At 45.4% G+C, this 22,570-nt stretch overlaps 1 protein-coding gene across 3 annotated transcripts; it reads right to left on the bottom strand.

Moving 5' to 3' along the window:
• Positions 1 to 806: 806 nt before the first annotated feature.
• SLC16A9 (solute carrier family 16 member 9) lies at positions 807 to 21,270 on the bottom strand. Of its 3 annotated transcripts, none has more exons than XM_064430034.1 (7): positions 21,176 to 21,270; positions 14,401 to 14,456; positions 12,737 to 12,968; positions 5,378 to 5,521; positions 4,459 to 4,554; positions 2,037 to 2,945; positions 807 to 1,716 (listed from the first exon to the last, which is right to left on the bottom strand). In XM_064430034.1, exons 3-7 carry the CDS (start codon positions 12,930 to 12,932, stop codon positions 1,538 to 1,540), a joined length of 1,524 nt encoding a protein of 507 aa, XP_064286104.1. In that variant the 5' UTR covers positions 12,933 to 12,968; positions 14,401 to 14,456; positions 21,176 to 21,270; the 3' UTR covers positions 807 to 1,537. The 3 variants fall into 3 exon arrangements, with proteins under 3 accessions (XP_064286104.1, XP_064286102.1, XP_064286103.1); XM_064430032.1 differs by lacking the exon at positions 21,176 to 21,270 and adding an exon at positions 18,484 to 18,614; XM_064430033.1 differs by lacking the exon at positions 21,176 to 21,270 and adding an exon at positions 17,556 to 17,835.
• Between the last annotated feature and the right edge of the window lie 1,300 nt (positions 21,271 to 22,570).

Below are 22,570 nucleotides of genomic sequence, written 5' to 3'. Positions count from 1 at the left end.
ACCTTGAGAATTATTCATGAGCCAGAATCACATCAGACACTTGAAGCCCACAGCCCTGCTGAGAACTACTGGGGCATTTTCAGCTGTAACTCAGGGCTCAGAGCTTCCACCTCACCCGAGCCTTGGGACACTCTCCACAAAACGTGAAACGTGCAGCGAGAAGCCAAAGTGCACAGGACGTGCCACCCATGGACAGATTTGTCACTGCTCCGCAGACACAGCCTTGGCACCAGAGCAGCTCTGTAAGCAGAAGGCATTGCACAGGGCACACAGGGCAGGGCAGAGGCAGCCGAGTCACCCTGCCTCTGCTGGAGCACCTGCCTGGCTCAGGAAAGGCTTCATCATCACACGGCGTTCCCCAGCCACGCCAGCAAAACCCTGCACGCACACAGGGGTTGCCTGCAGCTAGAGACAAGGGGTTTCAAGGGCTCTCTCTCACTGACTTGTTTGGTGTTCAAGTGTTGCAACTCTTTCCCCATCAGCTTTCTCTGAACCTCTTCTGCTAGCCCTCCCCCATGCTTTTCCTTGCTCTCTGTTACTGCCTTTTCTCCTTGCTATATCCATTCCAAAAAAGAACAGCAGAGATGACATTGCTGTCACCATTTCTCCTTTTTAATCAGGTCTACCTTGTTAAAAACCCTATTAAGCTTTTTGCAGCAGCTTTAATCCACTGAACTGTGTAACAAGAGAGGCCCCCAGGACCACCAGAATTTGAGTGCCTTGCTTAGCAACACTCACCTCTGAGCTTCAGTGAGCATGTCTCCAACCTTGATAAAAAGATTATGAACTTCATAGCCAAGTCAGCATTTCCTTTCACGGTTTCAACAATCACATTTATTCCTTGGTTTTAAAAGGTTTTGGTTCAACAGTTTTATAAACAGGCTTCACAAAATGTGCAGTATTTATAAACATGGTTTTTAGTCGCAGTGGTAATAAGAATCTTTACTTTCATCACAATGTTCACTTCAGTTATGAAACACAAGGTTGATTTTGTTTCCCCTCTTCTCCCTCCCACAATTGGCACTTAATCATAAGTTGAAGAAACTTTAAAAAGACAAAAAAGTTAATCTAAGCATGAAGTTAAAAGCACCTTGCCACAGTATTACATTTTAATAAGGCAAATTCTTGTTTTGTAAAGTCTAATTGTGCAACTTGGAGACCTATGGAAGGAGGCAGAAAAGCCAGCCTTCTCCTATAAAGAACAGGCCTCCATTTTTGCTTCAAAGTTTTCATCCCTCCATACCAACCCCCCTTAAAAAAAGTACAGCTGATAATACAGCAGAACATCCCCTTTACAGGGGAAAGGAAATTACAGTAGACAAAGGCTGAAAACACGGTGCATAGTACACAAAATAAGACTGTTTTTAAAAATAACATTAAAAAAAAGAAATAGAGGAAGAAAAAGAAACCGAACAACAAGCAACAATGGAATTTTTCTAGTGGAAAGAGGATTTGTGGGCTTCATAAATAAGTGGAAAATTACTAAAATACTTTGCTATATAATATAAAAAGGCGCAAAGTGTTTTCCAGTTGTCACCTAAGCGTTAGATGCAACTTTGTAGGAGTAAGTATTTGGAGGCAGCTTGGAGCTCTGATTGGTGCAGGCATTCCAGCAGGGCAGCGCTGCCAACAGCAGGAGAAATCCCCCCAGCAGGACACAAAAGCCACTGAAGTAGAAAGCAGTGTTGTACTCCTGCGTCCAGTCGTAAAACCAGCCTGAGGGTGGGATAAGAGAGAAGCCCATCAGTGAAACGTGACACAGAATTGGTAACATAGAGAAACAACAATTAAAAACCACCCAAACAGCAAAATAAAATAAAATTAAATAGGCCGAAACTAAAATACTGTATGACCTGTCCGACATGGAATGTGTTTTCCCTCAAAGACAAATTACAAACATAATCAGCCAAAAAAGAAAAGCTTTTATTTTTTGTTGCAGATTTTGATTTCATCTTTCCCTAACTATTATCACGCAAAAGCATTGTGTCTGGTTGTGACAAGCTCATGTTCAGTTTATATCTACACCTGGTCCTTACCTACAATTGGTGGCCCGAGGCTGTTCCCAAGTCCAGCGAAGAACATCAATATCCCATAGGCATGAGTCAGTTTCTCAATCCCCACAGTCTTTGTTGTTACATACGGAAAAATTGACCAGTTCCCAGTCAGAAAACCCAAAATCCCAGAAAGCATCGCTAATGTAAGGTAACTTTTGGCGAATGGAATTGCAAACAAGGCCACTCCTGTCATTAATAAGGTAGTTACGTAGAGATATAAAGTGTTAACCCACTTGAAATCTGCCAGGATTCCTAAAATAAGTTTGCCAACAGTCGTCATAATGCCAATAATGGAAATAAGGGGCATGTAATAGTCATCTTCACTAATATTTGCACTTCTTGCTACATCTTCCATGAGCAGAGAAGGAGGAAATCCACCAATATCAAAGAGCAAGATGGCAACAAAGAGAGCTGAAAATACTTTGTTCTTGAAAAGAACCATGGTTTCCTTCCAGTAGGTCAAATAGAGCTGCCACTTCCTCTTGGCCAGTTGCTTGCAGAAGTTTGTCTGTTCTACAACTTTCTTTTTGTAAGTGTCTTTCTCATTTACATTTATTGAACTCAATGTATTCTTATTCAAAATGCTATCCTGTTTGCAATCAGGCACATTGTTCACAGGTTTTTCATCAATATAGCCCTTTTCAAGGATGCTAATGTTTTCTTCAACCGTCTTTTCCTTTTCGTGGTAAACAAAATATTGATCTGGGACTTTGTCTACAAACATTTTCTCTGGTGGAGGAGAACTGGACGATTCCAAAGGTCTCATTAGGCTGCCACATGCTAATATATTTAGAGACAGGGCACCAACTATTAGCAGACACCCATCCAGTCCATACAGCTCAATAAGCTCTCTCTGCAGTGCTGCATATATAAACAGTCCAACACTTGAGCCTATAAAAGAAAAATAAGTTTGGTTTAAACTGAAGAACCAAGATCATTCTTCAACTCTGGCAAAATTCAGCAGCTATGAATACACTGCCACAGGAATGGCAATTCATTTGTGTTCCTCTCTCCCAAGTTTAATGAACCAATAAGTCATCATCCCTCCTGAAGTTAGTTTCTTTGTTGAGTAGCCACAACATAAAAAAAGTCTCAAAATATCTGAACACTTTGTGACAAATAACCCTAGCAGACACTTCATAAACAAGTAGGATCAATAGTGTATCTGATTAAAAACATCAACTAATAAGCCAGCCGCTGCCCTGCGTTCATATACATGTATCCCTTCAGGTACCATTTTGGGTTAGCACAGTTAGGGGAAAATGCTGGAGTGGGAAATTCTTTCTTCTCTTTGCTGCCACATTCCTCTGCCCAGGCAGAAAAACAGACCAGGAGTTCACCAAGCAGCCCTTGACTGCCTGGTGTTTAAGGAGCAGGGTTTGCCTGGTGGGAGTTTACTCCAAAGTGATTTCTAAAGCTCTACAGGACTAAACATGCATTTGAGAAATGTGGCCATTCAGAAGAAAACACTGAAGAGGGAGAAATTACTAGGAGCACAAGCATTTAATGCAACCCCAGTCATTTAAAGAAAAGGCTCTTGATTGAAGTGAGCACATATCCATTTTAACTAGTGGGTGTCCTCTCACAAACACAGAACATTGGTTTTCAAGTCAATTTATATGAAAAACTTTAAAATTATTTGCTGAAGACTGTCTGGTGCTAAACAGAGGAAAAATCAATTACAAAATGCAAGCTTGTTTTGCCTTCCAGGTACTAAAATTAACCAGGGCACAATAAGATCAGGCTTTAAGGCAACCTACCTGGAATGCAAAACAAAGCCACTGTAAATGATCCCAAGGAACATTTCTGCAGAAGCTCCTGTTCACCCAGCTTGTGTGGATGTGGTATTAGTATCTCACACCACTGACTGTACTGATCCTGTGTCTCCTCACTGACAGCTACTCGAGAAAAGAGGTCAGAGCAGATGCTCCATGGCACACAGAAAGCAAGGCATGGCACAAGAGCCACCTGTAACCATTCTACCCGGGCCATTAAAAAGGGTAGAGGGACAGCTAATGTGAGGTAGTGGTGATGCAGCATTTATATCCTGTATCTCCAATCTCTTTCTCACCTCTGATCCTGGGTAAGAACAAAGAGGAAAAAGAGTTCTCTATGGAATGTTTCCCCTCTTTATCCCTGGCACGCAGCCCAAGCTACACGAGTCTGTTTTCAGTGAATATCCTTTCCTCATCTATATTGATGGCCCATTGAATAAACCTGCAAGTGTAGTTACTATTTTATCTGAAGCCTCAGTTTTTCCCTTCATTGCTACCGATATTTTGATCTAAGAAAGTAGTAACTTTCAGTTACTGAGAAAAACATAATCTTCTGGTTTTTATTGCCAGGGTAATGGTGACTGTATCAGAGTTGAAAAGCTGGAGAGAATGACAATAAAAAGTCCTACCTGTTGAAATCAGACCGAGTGCAAGGCCTCTGCGTTTGTCAAAATACTGGCACGTGATGGTAACTGTTGCAGTATACAAAAGGCCACATCCAAGACCTGGATGAAAAGAGTTAGTTATAAAAAATGCTATATCCTCTAGGAAACAAATCCCCCAGGTAATGCTGAGGCACCCTTTAACCCTGGCTCAGCACTGTGCCACCTCCCTTCCCCTGGCCATCCCTGCTGCTGATCCTGGGTGGAGCAGGCTGGATTGAGGAGCTCCAGCCGAGCTCTGTGCTCCGTGGAAGGGCAGGACTGCAGGGCTCTGAGCCCAGGGCTGGCCCCAGAGCTGGGCAGAGCTGCCTGGCCGTGGCCCCGTGCCCGGCCAGCACGGTGCTGGGTCCTGCTGGCCAGAGAGGGGCCCAGATGCCTGACACAGTTAATTTGATCAGCCACCCACGGCAGCACAGAGGGCAGGTCAGCACCTGCCAGGAGAGCAGCGCTTCCATGCCTCCAGCACAGCATTTTATGTTCAATCCAGTTCTGTGGAGAACAGCGCTGCTCCCTAATTATCCCTAATTTATCAAATTAGAATGAGTATGTGACAAAATTCCAGAAGAGATATTATTCCTTTAAGGTTGGCATTTCATGCCAGCAGAAGATCTGCTTGATTTCACCCCTTAGGTAAAACCTCAGCTACTCCATTTCTAACAATTATGTCAACAGAGGACAAACTGTTTTCAAACAGTGAACATTTACATTGTTTTTATCTATTACTGCATGGTAACAGCCTGCCCGTGCCCAAAAGTGAAGTATTCCTTGATAAACCAAGTCCCAGACTACCACTGCCTCTGTGAATCAGTTTCCCATTTCATATTCATAAACCAACACTCAAAATAATGAAGACCGAGTCTCAAAATGAAGCGAAGGTGTTTCTTACCAACAACTATCCCATATGAAACATATAGGAAGTATATGTTAGGTGCAAAACTGCTCATCATGAGGCCCCCAGCCACCATAAAGCCACTGAAGATAGCTACTGGTCTTGCTCCAAAAGATGATACACATATACTGCAGACAGGACCTAGAAGGAAAAAACAGGAAAAACATTCCAAGTAAACACCAGCACCTATCTCTGCTTCTCCTGTAAAACTATAGAAAATAAAAGTCACCTACTGGGAGCAGCCAGAACAACATTCAGGTTTATTCCCCTGTATTTCTTGGTTCTTAGCTCTCTTAGTTTTTCAAAACAAGAACAAAGTGAGGCAGAATTCACACCCTGCCTCTATTCAGCCAGTTCTCTCCTCACAGAAATTGTAGAACAAGCCCTTATTCTCAGCTGTGTGACCTGGAATACACCTTTTAGTCCTAAGTAGCGTGCAAGCTTGGTGCCCTGCATAAATAATCAACTCGTGAGGACTTGGCTTGCAAAGACAACTTATCTGAAACCCTGCAGTTCCAAACCTTCATACATAAACTTAGGTGTTAGCCTCATTTCTAAACTCGGCAACTTTGAGATTAGAAGTCAGATACACAGATGAACGCCATTATTTGAATACAAACAAACAAAACCACCTTACAACATCTGCATCTCGTTTGAAGTGATACACATACACACCATGGTGGACTCAATCTGCAAAAGCAGTAACTTTGGAGTCTGCCATTTGTCAAGGTTAGTGCTCCCTGACTCACGTAACAGACTCCCAGCAGATGGGAGGTGAGCCCAGAAAGGTGATACGAGGTAAACAGTTGGAGCCTGGGCACGGTGCTTGCCTAGGTTTGTAGACAGGAGAGAGCAGCTGGGAATGCAGGCAAGGCTTTCCTGTGGTTGCCAGCCACGGGACAAGCAGCTCAGGCAGGCAGGAGCAGAGACTCGTCAGCAGGTGAAATGATCCTCAAAGACAAGGCAGGCCAGAACTTTTGCCCTACATTAGAGCTATCTGCCCAGGGAACATGAAGGGGGGTGAGTCTGAGCTGGGGCTTATCCAGGGAAAGAGTCAGAGTTACAGAGGAATCAAGAAAATATTCCAGGAAAGAAAGGTTTAATTGGATTTTGGAAGCAATGTAAAAGGAAGATCTAAGCACTTACTGCTTCTCAAGAGTCAGCACACTGTGGGAATGAAAGCTGGCCAGCATAACCTGGGCAGAGTAACATGCTGAGAACAAAAGCTAAGAACATTAGATTGTTGCTGATTCTTAGAATTAATTACTAGAACTGGCACATTAAGATTGGTATGTTTCCTAAAACCACAGGATTTAAAAATGAACAAAGGATTGACTCTGTATTATATAAAGAATTCCTCTACACTAAAAGAACATAAGGCAGTGTTAACATAATACAATTAAGCAGAGGAATTTGCACTCTTTCTATTCTTTATTTCTGACCTACTACCTTGCTAAAACAAACAGCAATTCCCTTCCACCTGCTCTCTGTGTTTTATTCTGAGACCACTCTCAGAAGGTCTCTGTCCAGTCTGGTGGGGTATTGCTGGTACAGACATCACTGACCCCTACTAGAGCATCCCAGGTGAAACTGGACCCTCTGACCCCAAGCCAGAACAAGAGAGGCACAGAGCTGAAGGATGTGGCTTCATAACCTGACATGGACATCTCCACTGGAAAATGATCAAAAGCATCCCTGACAAGGCCCAAGGAGAGCCTCTTCCAGCCTCTCCACTTACAAAATCTAATCCCAAAGGAGAACAAAGAGTACAAAGAGATCTTTTTGCTCTAACATGGAAAAACAGCCTGCACAAAACTGAAGAACCTGCTCCAGTGAGCTCAGTATTAATCTGCCATCTCACACAGCAAGACATCTGGCAACTCAGCAACAGCCCTGCTTATAAGAAGGAGAGCCAGTGTAAACATTAAAATAATTATTATAGGTCTCTGAGCTGAGCAGAAAAACAGCTTCATCTTCCCATTCACACTAGGCATGACTTTCACACTCATCAGACTGCTAGAAAATGAGTCACAAAAGAAAATCCCCCAGATAACCAGCATCTTTGTCCTTTCCTGCCTCCTTGCACTGCTGCCCCTTCTCTGTTTCCCATAGCACTGGAATTTTTTTTTCCACCAGGCACAGCACCTTCAGTTATTGCCATGGTATTTGCCCAGGAGTTGACTGTACACAAACTTGTCATTCTTTACAAATGTTTGAAGCACACTGGGTTCAAGGCAGTAAATTCCAGTAAAAATCCAACTTTCGCAGAATAGGACTGAGACCTGCCCTGTGGATTTTGCTCAAAGTGGGCATTCTGAGGAAGGCAGGAGTCTGCATACAGCCACACAGGAAACAAATCTTCAGGCAGCACAAAGGTTTTCATTAGCTGACTCCCACCATAATATGAACAACATAAAAAAACCCCAGTGGCAATCCTCACTAGTAAGCATGAAAAATAGCTTTTAAGCCAGCATTTTGTTCAGTTTGCCAGCAGCTCCAGGGGTTAGCACTGGAACTAGTACAATATTTTATGACATTGATAAATATTTACCTCTTTTACAAATAAAATCCTCAGGGCTTTTTCCTTCCCAAATGATGTATCTTAAAACTAGACCAAACTCAATCAAAAAAAGATAGCACAGTTTATTGGAATGACAGCTAACTCTAGGAAGAAAGACTCAGCACAGGAACAGGCACTGCTCTTCTGCACACGACCTGTCACAGCTTGCAGTCAGCATCACAATTATCAGGGGATCAGTCAACAAGATCCCCAGACAAAATGGGAAGGAGAAACAGAAGGAAGATTGGTTTTCACAGGAGATCTTCATACAGAGGGACTAAGGAGGAAGAACACCTAGGAGGGATCATTTATACATTGGTATTTTTATTATTATTTTGAATTAAATATTTTACCCTCTGTGAGATCAGAATGTGTCAGTGAGTCCTTCCTGAACTATAAAAACAAGCCACCTGCTGCACTCAGAAACTTAAATCTACAGAAATATGCTGATCTCCTGACAAATAAAAAGTCGTTTTGTGGACGTCAGGAACTATCACTTTCTTCCTCAATATCTTCACATAAAGTAAAAAAAAAAAACCCTGCAAAACAACACTCCCTCCCCTCCACTCACTAATCTCAAGGGTCCTCCCTCCTTCACCTCATGCACGAAACCTTTTGCTAAACAAACTGTATTGGACAACTGAGTTATTTTTCTTATCATCTGCATTAATCTGACCCACCCTACCTGGGCATCTGTCCGAGCCTGTTGAAACTGCAGAGTACAAAAAATGCTCATGGACTGCATGTAAAATCCACTGGACAGAATACAAGAATATGTTTTGCATATTAAGCACATTTCTAAAACCTGGTTATAATAAATATAATATTCTCCAAATGCCTGTATTTTGTATATGAATACAGATCAGAAAAAAAGCTTTTCACACTGGGCAGCAACCCACCCCCAGCTGATTGGAAAGACAGCTCCCTTCTAAAAAAAGTTGTTCTATGAACTGGGCTTCTTTTCAGAGGAATCTTGGGGACACCCTTCTCCCCTGTGCACAAGCCATTTACAGCATCCATACCTTACAGTGGGGGCTATGTCTGTGTGAGGTTTGTGTTCAAAAGTATGTAGATGCTGCAAAAGCAGTTATAGAGTAGTAAAATTGTTGCTTGAAAACACAAAATTAAGCTTTTTAAGCAGCTAGCACTGAATGCCTCAGATCAGCAGAAACATCCCATCAAATTACCAAGGTGTGCCTTCCAAGAGAGAATCCTCCCTTTGCTCTCCCCCTCCATTATTGAAGGGAAGTGGGAATGGAGACATTGCTGATGTCTCCTCCTATGCCAAGGACTGTGAAGTCAACTCTTACTATAAACAGCTGTGGTGCCAACTACAGGCGCCAAGGTCTTTGTTTTGCTTTTAACAAGTGGAACACAGATTAAATTTAATTTCAGGCTCCAAATGGACGCAAAATTAAGAACATTTGGTGCAGAAGAAACACATGATGTTCAAGAGTACATATAATATCCTCCTCTGGCCTGTTTTAGTAAGGGAAATCTACTAAACTTTTTCAATATCTTCCTGTTGAACAAGCCCCAGGGCCATGTGCCCCATTTGCCACAGCCTGACCAGTCATAACACCTAATTCTGCAGAGCACAACAACACTCTGCCTTCCACAACAACACTGATGCTTGTCTTTCACTCTTCTAGGCACACTTCTTGCACTGCTCTGTAGGGTTTCATCACAGAAAGTCACGACCCAAGCCATCCTGTGAGGAGGAGCTCAGCCAGATCCCTGCCCCATTCCCTTCCCAGATGAAGAGGGGAACAGTCCAGCTCAGGCTGGGCACTGGCCTCAGCAACACCGTCTGTGCTGCGAGCAAAAGGACAGAAATCGAACACCAGGTGCCCAGGAAATGAATCCAAATAAACAAGGTGCTGTACTGGGTTTCTATGTCTGCAGTCTAAGTTTAGCTCTCACAGAAGTCAGAAGTAAACATTTTACAAAGGATACCAATGCAGCAAACGTGAAAGTGCTCACCAGCATCAGCGGCTTAAAAAGAAGTTTCAGACTGCATGTGCAGAAGAAAGGGAAGACAGAGAACCTTTTTCTGTGCCAGATGCCTTATATATCTTCTTGAGTTTGGTGAAATTACAGCACTAATACAGCAGAGTCACTGGTCCTAACTTTCTCTGGTACAGAAGCTGGTGAATGTGATTGCCAGTACTATCAATTGGAAAAGTCTTCCTAAGAAAACAGACTCTGATTTATCTCCTGTCTGTTGGCTGCTAATCTACCATGATTGTCATTCCTTTTCCAGTCTGGCATCTACAGCTTCAGAAAGGTGATGTTAAATTGAAAAAAACTCACAGAAGAGCCTTTGAAGAAAGCTCTCCAGTAGAGCCCTAGTTAAAAGTGTGGGAGTCTTGGCAAAATGACTGTATCAAGTTACAGGCTTTAAAGAAAATTTAGAAGTAATTTGGTTACATTCTCTAAACATCCATCACACTAATCAAGGGCCCCTTCAAAATGTACCACTTAAAGATAACATTATTCATCAGCTGAAAACTAAAACTAAACAACTTGTATCATAAGGCTGCATACTTTTAAGGAGGAAATTTAGTAGATTTATCATTAGGGTCAGATCCCAGCTTGACAAACAGCGGGATCTTTCATTTTAGGTAAAGCTGGGAACATAGGCTTTGTTTTCAGTCAACTCTGATAACATCAATGTAATTAAAAGACCCTCCCTGTACTTTCTTTTGAAGGCATAAGGGGTAGGAATTAAGCTTCTGAATGCCAAACTGAAAGAATAAAATCACATGGACAGACAGCACTCCTCCTAACCTGTCAAACTTGCATTTAATCATTCCATACCAAAATCAGTCACAAGAGCACCTTTGATTTGTATTATTCATCACAGGAGTTTCCATTTGCTGCTGTCATGGTTTAACCCCAGGCACAACCAAGCCCACACAGCCACGATCTCACTCCCCTACCAGCAGGAATGGGGAGACTCAAAGCGTAAAAGCTGGGAAACTCCTGGGCTGACATAAAGGCAGTTTAACAGGGAAGCAAAGCACACTTTGCATGCAGGCAAAGCAAACCAAGGAATTCATTCACTGCTTCCCATGGCAGGGCAAGTTCAGCCATCTCCAGGACAGCAGGGCCCCATCACATGTGATGGCGACTCGGGAAGACAAATGCCATCTCTTAGAAGATCCCCCTTCCTCCTTCTCCCCCCAGTTTATACACTGAGTGTGCTGTCACATGGCCTGGAACATCCCTTTGGTCAGCTGGGGTCACCTGTCCTGGGTTATCTCCTCCTGACTTCCTGTGCAGCCCCAGTTTCCTCATCAGCCTGGCAGCAGGAACAGCAGGAAAGACCTTGGCTCTGTTAGCCCTGCTCACCAAGAAGAAAAACATCTCTACATTATCAACCCTGCATTCAGCACATATCCAAAACACAGCCACTGAGAAGGAACTGAACTCTACCCCAGCCAAAAACCAGCCAGCTACAAAGCACACTGCTGAGAATTGCTCACAGTAGCAAGACAAAGGGCACTAAAATCTGGAAACTAGCACGATGTTGACATAAGGGAAAGGGAACTGAGGCAGAGACATCTGGTCTCCTAAAAGGGGGTTCTCTTGAAATTTCCTTCTGCCTAGTTTTTCCTTCAGTAATTACCTTGTTTATCATTATTTTTCTCCCACTTCACTCTTTCACTCAAGCATATTGAGGTCTTGTTGAATAGCAGGAGTAAATACCCATAACACAGGAAAATGAAAGAAGGATGATGGAAGAACAATCTACAGTCCTTTATCCAATAACACCCTGAGACTGAATACAGTCTTATTGTGGTTAGTGATCCACCTGCCTTTGCCCATTTCTCTTCTGCCTGGTGGTAAAAAACCCAGGTGTGACACCAGTATTTGGTCAGTTCCAGGGCCACACAAAGCAGTGCTCTTTATTCAGGTCTGTATTGCTATTGAATCAACTTTCCTTTGAGGAGGAGTTTCCTCAGGATCCTGAGCTGCATTTTGTCCATTAAACCACATTACTGCTTTTGCCTGTAGCAGCTGCCCTGCTGACAAGAAATTTTTTCCAGATCCAGTAGATAATAGTTCCCATGGTAAATCTTTGAAAGACGCAAGTTAGTGATATGACCCAGTAAATACCCGTGCCTGATCTTAAAACAACAACCTAGGAATTTTCAAGGTGGGGTTTTATTTTCCTAAAATTCTACTGTTACCCTCCAAGTGACAATGTCTTACTAGAGAAAATCTCCCAGTAAAGTTGCTTTATATAATGCTACTGTTTCCCATAACTTTCCAGCTTTCAAAGGAGCTTTTTCTCAAATAAAGAATGCAAAGGAGCCCTCACACACCCCTCACTGGTAGGATTACTGCTAGAGCTGAAAAATTGGTAAGAAGTTTATTGACTTTTTTCCATAAAGCACTTGAACCATTTCAGACTAACAGACTTGCTCTGATTTTAAGACAATAATGTAAATGTTAGTCTTAAAATCTCATTTAAAAAAAAAAAATTGCATCAACAAAATTGCTGTTCAGCTTCCCAGAGTGTGGCTTTTCTAGTTTATTCAAATACAATCAGTTTGAATTTTCTAAAGGGAATATTTTTCTTGCTCTTTTATCATTATATTCCTCTGGTTTATGCATAAATGTAACTATAAATGAAACCATAAATGTAATCTTCTTACCCATCCTGACCTAAAACAAAAATGCAGCACCCTCATTTGCAGCTATCTTTGATTCAATTCCAAAAGCACACACAGACAAAAGCACCAATTGGAAACTTTTCAATTTAAAACAGATCCTGCTTCTGCACTTACTGGCAAGCAATCCAATTCCATTGGCTAGCGACCCAACCCAAGCAGTCTTGCCCTTCCCTTCTCCAAAAGCATCCAGCCACTCCAGGTACAGGACTCCCACGGCCAGCGGCGATCCGTAGCACAGGAACTGGGTGAAGAAGGACACGAGAACAATCACCCAGCCCCAGCCCCCGTCCGGCGGCTTGCGGAACACCATCCTGGCAGCTGGGTGGGCGCAGAGGCAGGGCAGCACCTGTGCAGACAGAACCCCGAGAGAGCCGTGTCAGAGCAGTGCCTGCCCAAGGGCTGTGGGCACAGGGGAGCCGTGCAGAGATGGCACCTTCAGCCAGGGCTGGGTTCAGCCACTCTGCACGAGCAGCACAGCACACAGGGAGAGGGAACTGGAACTGCCACGCTGCACCTCTGCTGCTAACAGGACAGCAGCACCTAAAGCACCATGAGTTGTACATACACCTGCACTGCATGACAGAAAAGCATTTCATTTGCTGAGTGCTAAACAGGCTTTGTGAAAACTTCAGGCAATAATATCTGCCACGCTTCAGCAAAAGAGCCCCACGGTCACCTGCTGTTAAAGCCATGAATATCAAAAAAGGAGCAATAAATCTATACTCAGTACCTTTCCATTCACTAAGGTGTTTGCCACCAGATAGTGCACTCTGAGAGGGGCAGATCAAGAGGAAGACTGACATTTTGGCAGTAGTAACAGTTAAGTACTCTGCTCTGTCAACAAAGCAATGTGTAGAGCTGCATCCAAAAATCACTTCAAATATATTAGTGAAGTGAGCTCTAAGACTGTGTACAGGCGTGGCTCATATGCCAAGACATGACAGCAGCAAACACGCGTACAAAAATCTGCTATAACCTGTTAGAGTGTCTTCCCTCTGTGCAATTGGCACACATCAGCCTTCCCCAAACTGGCAATCACCGCCTGGACTCCAGAAATACCACCTTGCTCCTGGGCATGGCTCAATCCATCCCCTGTGTACCTATGGCTGCAAATAACCCACCAGCCTCACATCTTCTCAAGACTAGCGAGTGAATGTAGGGATCAATACTTCCAAAATCTAGCAGATTTAGAGGTTTTCCAGGCTACATTGCTCTGGAGTCTCCCTGTGCACACAGCCAGTCTGCCTTCCCTCTCTACAGGAAGAAATCTGCCCAGGTGATGAACACAAAACACATGCTCTGCCCCTGGCTCTGCCACTAACCAGATATATGATTCTCAATAGTTTTATTTCCTTCACCCTGGAAGATAGAAAGAGGTAAGATCTTACCCTGTTTTCTTCATGAAATATACCCAAAGACCATCTCCACACTGCAGCTTAAGCATTAAGACTGCTGCAGTAACAGCTCTGCTCTGGGAGACTCCCAAGAGGCAAAGCAGAAAAATAAATGCATTGCACTGCCTTTCTGACTTAGGAACCCAGAGGAAATGGAAAAAAAAAATTACTGCTGTACAAAAGCAATGGGGAAAACAAGCAGACAATAACAGAATTCCCGTTTGAGATCCTCACACCCTTTTCTTGGGCAATTTTTAAGAATATGCATGGAAAACTTAACAAAACCACTATAGTATAAAATTTTGAGGAATTGTATAGAGACATGAAAAGGCCAGTTCTAGTTTACAAATGCAGTTAAATGTTACTTTGAGAGTAGATACTCACAGATGATGGCAAAAATCCGTCAGCTTCCTATAAAGGTACCTTCATGTGACAACCACCTGCAGAAAAGAACAAAGCAAGTTTTCAGCCAACATATCACTGCAATAGTTAACACAACTCTGAAAAAATGGTGGCTTCACATGACATTTCTTCTTTTTAAAATCTTCTCAGAGGAACTTCAGAAGCAAACAAGTTATCTCAGTGGAGAAGTACTGATCTCCTGCAATTAATTAACATCTGACAGCAGCCTTGAGCCCTCAAATAACAAAAACATCGCCTACTAATGTAAAAAACATTTTGACGTCCTGGGTCCTTTGGGAGTGATTTACCATTTTAATATACTGACTGTCCTTGAAGATACAACATTCCCAGTTACAAATGCTACAAAGTTATTTGTTTCAGTTTATAAATATAAGCTGTAACTCACTGCAATGCCTGGCGAGTGTCCCTTGATCCTGAGAGATACAAGAGTGGCAGCTGGGATAGCCAGAATTCATAGGCATTTTCCTATAACAATACCCTTTACACAAAAAGGGATCCCTGCATTTCCACACCAAATATTTGAGTTATTTGAATGCAGTCCCCAAGAGCTGACCTATGCATCTGTCCAGGAATTAAGTGATTTTCACTTGGCTTGTTTTGTCCCTGCCTAGAGGAAAAAAATAGTGGAAATAAGTAACAGCTTTGTAAGCAGACAATGAGACAAAGCAAGGAAGTTTTCAGAAAAACTCTACAATAATGGAGGTAGACAGTGAATAGCCCCAACTCATATTTGTTTAAAAATAAACTTTAGAAAACAAACACATTTTGGCTGTTACATTGATTTCCATTATATTGGTGCCCTAAAATTTAGCACAAAGACAACTCTTGAGTTCAGTTCTGCTATTCTAAACATTTCATGGGAAGGAAGCAAGGACTGGGCAGGAGAGGAAAAAAGTTTTTCTAGTCTTTGGTCACGTAGTCTCTTCTAATAGAAAGACTAAAGCTCTGGATTAGTTTGTCACCTGCTGCAATGCTGCAGAGTGTAATTGAATTTAACCAACTGTACCCAATTTACAGCAGTAGAAGTGCTGACCTTCTACATGCTGACAACTCTGCATCACAGATCTTTTTTGCATCTTTTAGCTAAATAACAAAACTTTAGGTATCAACCATCTCTATTCTCTGAATGTTCCAAGCCATTCACAGTCCACAACTGTCAAGTAAAAAGTAACAACTACCATCATTTCCCCCCTAGAAATCATCCTCTGGGGTATAACAGGTCTATGAAATCCCAGGGTCAGTTTCTAATGACCTGGCTTTCCCTTCCCTTCTCCTCCCTTTCCTTCCCTTGCTGTTTTTGCAGGTAATTCCTTCACCTCACACTGCTGTGTGCCTGATACCTAAACTGGGGTATTTTCTAACTCCCCTGAAGGCTGAAAGCCACAGACAGCAGGGAGCTGCCAGACCTGCATGAGCAGCCTGTTCCCCAGAGCCCTTGGCTATGATAGTGAAAGATGTCCTGCACAACCAAGCCACTGCTGGGACCATGGAGGTCAGCTTTCTACTGGCACATTGTTTAATGCTTCTCCAAAAGGGGCAAGCTGTACTGTAACAGCTTGGTAGCAGGGAAAAGAACTGACAGGCAGAATTAAACCTTCATTTGCATGGACATCAAATCTGTGCATCGACTTGGGAGGGATCCAAAGTGCCTTTCACTATTTTCTGTCTGTGTAGAAGGAGGACACAAACTGTAAAGACAAATGTGGACACCAAAAATGAAGAAGCAGAAGCTCACACAGAAGGGAGTGAGGGGAGTCAACAGTTTTGGGTTTTTTTCTCAGAACCAACCAGGAAGTCTTGTGTGATCCTGGTAACAGATAAACAACTGTTTAAGATTCAGGATTCAGGTGGGAACAGTTCCACAAACCTTTCTGTTCTCTAAGCCTAGGGATATTGTTTTAAACTCCAGGAAACCAAATTAAATTAAAAATACTGAAAAAGAGACATGAAGCATAAAGAACTGAATAGTAACTTGAAATTTGGTGAGAAAAAGCTTTTCAGTGAGTTGTACTCACTGCGAATAAGAATCAGAGGAAGAGAGCTGCTTGATGAAAGCCTTTACCAACCACAACAAAAAGAAACCCTAGAGAACAAACTGAACAACAGCTCCAATGTGGAAAGAGAGAAGTGTCTGGCTGCAACTATTTGCTTTGCTCTGAGCACCATTATCACAACACTGAACTCCCTTCCTATAAATCTTAGAATTTGGCTTAAAGATGACAGATGAGCACAAAAAAAGAACATGAGCACCACTGAAACATTAGCCCTCAGCACAGCAACTTGTATTAATCTGTGGCAAAGGGAATCTTGAGAAAGACAGTAGCAATGTGATTGTTTCCAGTTTGTTCTTTGTGCAGCCAGAGCCGGGGTGAGCGTGTTGCTTTCTGCAAGCAGCACATGGCTGTGAAGAAAGCTGATGTCAGCAGACACCCTGCGTGATTAACACCGGGCTCCTCGAGTTTTGCAAGGCACTGGTGCAAATCAAGACAGTACCAGCCAGAAAAGTAACATCCCTCATTTTCAGCTGAATCAGACTTCTTGTAAATTTCTGTTTATTTTTCAGGCAAGTTCTTGCAATTACCATCTGAAATTTCTGCTACCCCTAGCTTGCAAGTAACATCTAGAGCAGGAGACTAGCTCATTATAGGTGCTTTTAAACACACTGATCATTTCCAAACACCTGCAAGTGTACTGACACACAAGCATTGTAATTAATTCTCTGGAAGATGCATCTGTACTTCCACGACATCAGACTTAAACTGGTGTTTAACTACAGTAGCTTCCTGTGTGACACTGAAGATATATATATATATATATATATATATATTTCTCTTCTAGTTCTCAGTTATTCAGGTCTGCCTATTTCTCTCACTTCTCTACCTGCCCTTCTGTGAGTTAAGTAAGAGAGGTGTCAATATCAATGTTTCCTCCTATTTCTCACAGATGACAGAAGTGTGAAATTTTAAACAAAACAAAACACCAGGACAAAATTTACCAACAAGATAATAACGTTTTTCTATTGTGCAAAATTAGTTTACATTAAGAAGCATCAGTGGGGCAGCACACAAACCAGCCAGCTTTGTACAAATCTGTCAGCTCAGCAGAACCAGTCCTACCTGTTTCCAGAGCCTCACTGCTCTAGAGCGGATGGAAACCCCCCGAAAGCACAACTTTGGTCCCTGTCGGCCACTAGCACGCATCCATGCAGGCAGATGTGAGCCGGCGCTGCTAGAAACCAGCAGCCAACATGATTTACCAGCGATCCCCTCTGCAAATCGAGAGCACGACGCGCGCCGCCTTACGCATCGCAACCTGCGAGGCTTCCCTGCAGCATCTCTGTCCGTCCGTGGGGATGGACGGCCCTTGGCCGGGGTCTCCGTGGGGACGGACGGGCTCTTATAGCCCCCTGCTCGCCTGGCCTCTCCCCACGCCCTCGGGGCCAGCCCACAGCCCCGCGTTACACATTGACGCTTCCAGCTGCGGGCCGGCTCCGACGGGGAGCGCTCACCCGCGCAGTGACGCGCACCGGGAGGCGGCTGAAGGTCGCGCTGCCGTCCCCATGCCACGCACGGCCGGGCCGCAGTGCCCCGCTCCGGGGCAGCCGCCGAGGTGCCCGCAGTGGGCACGGCCGGGGTCGGCGGACTCCCGCAGTGGGCGAGCCCCGATGGCGACGGGCGAGCACCGCTGCCGTGTGCCCGCGGCAGGTGCCGGTGCCCACACCGCCCGGTGCCCACAGGGCACCCCGGGAGGCACCACAGACAGCCAGCACCGAGGGGCGGCCGGCGACGGGCACCGCAAGCGATGCGCTCGCCCGGGCCGGCAGCACGATCCGCTCCGGCTCCTTTTCCCGAAGCCGCTCCCGGGGACCCCGGCCCGGCCCTGCCGCCGCCCGCCCCAGCCCCCGGGGCAGCTCCCGCCGCAGAGCGGAGCCGGGCCGGGCCGGGCCGAACCGGGGCAGCGGCCCCTGCGGGGGCTCCGTCTGTCCGTCCGTCCGGCCGCGCCCGCCCCGCTCCCCACCCCGAATGGGGGTCCCGGCCGCGTTACCTGCGGGCGGGGGGCGCGTGGGGCGGGGGCCCGGAGCCGCCCCCGGGGAGCCGGGGCAGCCCCGCATCGCGGCGCGGCGGGCGGGCCGCGGCCGGCACGAACCGGTTGTAACTCGGGCGGGGGAGGAGCTGCCGGGGGCCGCCGCCGCCTCCGCCCGCAGCCCCGGCGCGGGGGGACCGCCCCGACCCCCGCCCCTCCGGGCAGGCGGGGCCGCCGCTCCGCTCGGCCTCGCCTCCGCCACGGAGCACTGCCCTGCCCCGCGGGCCGACCCCCGCCCGGCCAGGCGGACACGCGTCCCTGGCCGAGCGTCCGTGCGGGAGCCGCCCCCGAGCCCCGGGCAGCGGCGCTCACCGCGCTGTCCCGCCCGGTGCCCCTGCCCGTCCCCAGAGCAGCCCCCCATTCTCCGGCCCCGGGCTCCGTGACCCCGCACCGCCACCCCCCGGCTCCCCCGGGCACTCCGCCGCGCCCCGGAACCTGCGCGGGTCCCCAGGGTCCCCATCCCCATCTCCGCCACCAGCTGCGCCAAAAGCCGCAAAGTTGCGCTGCAGACAGCGATGCGGGCAGCGCACACGCGGCACTGCGAGCCCAGGCTGCCCGGCCAGGGGAGAGAACTCACTCGTGTATCAGCGCAGCCTTCCGAGGCCGGCTCATGCCAGCCCCGGCCCGGATCCGGGTGCATGGCACGGCCAGCGCTGTCAGACATGCGGCAGGGCAGTTCTCAAGTTCAGCCACCTGCGATAGTCACCCTCCAGGCTGCAAAGGCTGTCGCAGAAGCTGACTGAACACTCAGCAAGTATCAGCCCCTACCTCGGGCGTGTTCAGCGTGACAGCTCTGCTGCTACCTCTGCCCAATTAGAGCTCGTGTAGCCACACACTGCAGGTGGAAATACAAACATTCCCAGAGCTGGGTGAAATTTTGAGAGCTGAAATATTCCTAGACCTGAAATTCTGATGTAACCTCAGATGTTCACAGCCTCTGCAGTTTCCGCAGGTATGGCATCACTCCCCTTTTCAGACCTGCAGTCCAGACTTACTCCTTCATGCAATGTTTGCGAGCTTCAAATGTCTTTGAAAATGTCTTGATCCACACCTCACAGTAAATAGCAAAATCAATAGTTGCTACTGGAAGGACTGACAGAAGAATGACAAACTCAAGCCTCATTTCTAAGACATCTCAGCTGGTGTTGGGTTGTGTCATGTATCCCATGTCGAAAAGGGCAGCCAGCTGAAGGGGGTGGGGGGGAAGAAAGGAGAACAGGAACTCCGAGAGCTCTAGAAAACTGTTCCAGGGAGGAGAACTGAAATAAATGGCATTTAACCTAGAGAGAAGGAAACACCATAGAACTTCAACAACTGTAAGAGGTTACTGTGAAGCAAAAGGAATGAAGTGTTCTGCATATGCATTAGACAAGTAAAAGAGGTGAGTAGGCTTACATTCCATCCCCAGGTAACTGCTACAGATATTAAGAAAAGCTAGGCTAGCTTGTGCTTGTACAGATTTGTTTGGGAAGCACAGAATTTTGGGAACACCTGCACTGGAGCTGCTGAAACAAATGACTGAAGACAGCTGCCCAGACAGTAAACAGCCACTGTTTACTTTGATTGCTTCTTGGGCTTCAGGACACAGGCTGAAATTGAAAGGGAAAGGAAATCTTTCCATAGCCACACAAGAGATGGCTGGGAAGCAACAATTCTGAATTAACTGTCCAAGATGTGCTGTCTCCTACAATTCAACACAAAACCTTTTTGCAAACATGTACATCTAGAGCTCCTGTTCCCATTACAGTGCTTGATACAGAAGCTTAAAAAACCATCCTGTGGGCTAAAATAAAATACTTCACTCTAGCAAAATTTGTTATGAGCATCTGAAAAAATCGGTGTATTCACAAGTTCATAGTGGTTTAGCTGTACAGAAATGTCCAGAAGAGTTAAGGCACACCAGTGACAGCAGGACATTAATACACACTGGATCCTTATGCAGAGGAAGCAAGGCCAGTCAGATGTAAACCAAACCAAGTTCAGATCACAGGCAGCTTTGGACCTGAACAAGAAACCCCACTTGAGAATAACTATGCACTTTAAGTGAATGCATATTGACCCTAATTGCTTTACTCTAACTTCTCTGGATGTCCTCCCGATGACAAGTCCCCTGTTTTAATCAAACTCGTTCTTAATAAGAACATGCCAGTCAAGTACATACCATAATTTTGAGAGGTCAACCTTGCTGGCAAGAAACAGAGCTGGGAAAACAAGCTACAGAAAAACAAGGTTAGAGGAAACAGACCCTCCTCCATGTCTCCTTTGTCCCTGGTTTCATAACAAGCAACGCAGCTCTGTTCAACTCTAGGTTTCTGCTCACTTGCCCTACAGTATTTTGGCAACTGCCATTTGGCTTAGATTTCACATCACTGGTTAACCTTCTCATTTCTTTCCTTCAGAAACCCTTCCTACATGCCCTTCCAAGGACTGGTGAATTGTACCAGTGCCATAGCTGCACCGTTTATAACCACACTTTCACCCCACACATCACCAGATTTCTTAAATCCTCATTTAAAATAGAAAATGAAGTAAAACACTGAGTAATTTCTATAAACCACTTTTTGCCTCAGCCTATGGGGGTCTAAGAATCCAAAGGATAAAGGTACTTGTGTAGCATGACCAGGGATGAGAGCAGCACCTAGTTAAATTTTACCTGCTTTTTGGTACACCATGGTTGCAGGATGTGCTGTTCTGGGTCACTCGCAGCTGTACCAGCGAGCAGATGATCGATGATCAGATGATCACTTCTCTACTTCACAGAGTGCGCACTAGCAGCAGCTCCTGAAGGTACAGAGAGGAAAATTAGAGGGTACTCGAACAGCCATCCTGAAAGGGGCCCTTCCCAGCAAGGAAGGAGCAGCTGGTGCTGAGCACCCTAAATCTGATCAAAAGGATTATCACCCTGGGTAGAGGCAGCAGGTTTGGAGGGTTTTGGTTGGGGTTTTTCTGTTTGTTTGTTTCCTTTTTTGACTTTAAAGAAGGTCCGGATTCTGCAGTGGAGGAAAATCTCAAAACATAACCCAATTCCAAATATTTGATCAACTATTGTCCTTTAAACTGTGGTCCAGGCTGGGGAGTATCCTTTTGTATCTTTGCAGTCAGTCCTTACGCAATCAGCGTAGGAGGAGAGAGTCTGGAGTGAAAGGGTAAGGATAACATGTGCAAAGTCCATTTTAGGTGTTTTGTTAACTTGCTTGTGGAAAATGTCCATTAATGATTGAAGGGGGAACAAGGTGAGGAGAATAATCAGTAGTTTGACTGGAGTTTAATTTAAGCAGACATATTAAATATTGATGCACTCACAGAGTCTAAAGGACACTCATTTGTCTTCAGCAGCCGCAGAAGACAACGCTTCCGAAGTTATAAATTAACCCTTCATGTGAGAAGCATGAGGCTTGTCAAGGGCTATTTGACCACTTTAAACAGGGTCACTACACCTTCTCTCAGATTTGTGTGAAAGGGAACAAGACTGTTTCAGCTGCAAGAACACAGATTCCTTAGGAGATGCCAGTAACGTACCACAAAGTTCCCTGGTGCCATCACAGCTGCGCTGACAGGGAATATTTCCTACTTTGTCTGGGAGAACGCAGATGTAGTAGCAGAGTTGTCCCTCCCACAGTGTCTGGCTGTCACTGATAACACTAAATCCAAGGTTTGCACAGCACCATCCTCTGCAGAGCTCCCCTAACAGGGGCAAGACCTGAAGTGTGTGCTCAGATGAACTGTGTCCCCACTCTGTGTCCCCAGTCTGACAAACCGGTCAGCTGCACACCAGCGAGATGGAGAGGAACTTTGTACAGCAGCATGTGGTGACAAGACAAGGGGGAATGACTTAAAACTGAAAGAGGGGAGGTGTATAATAGATAATAGGAAAAAAGTCTTTACTGTGAAGGTGGTGAGGCCCTGGAACAGGCTGCCCTGGGAAGTTGTGGATGCCTCATCCCTGGAAGTGTTCAAGGCCAGTCTGGATGGAGCCCTGAAAAACCTGGTGGGGTGGAAGGTGTCCCTGCCCACAGCAGGGGAGCTGGAACAAGATGATTTACGAGGT

Source organism: Passer domesticus, chromosome 8, assembly GCF_036417665.1.
Source record: "Passer domesticus isolate bPasDom1 chromosome 8, bPasDom1.hap1, whole genome shotgun sequence".
Classification (NCBI taxonomy): domain Eukaryota; kingdom Metazoa; phylum Chordata; class Aves; order Passeriformes; family Passeridae; genus Passer; species Passer domesticus.
Note: the sequence above shows the minus strand (reverse complement) of the source record. Positions and strands in the feature narration are given on the sequence as shown.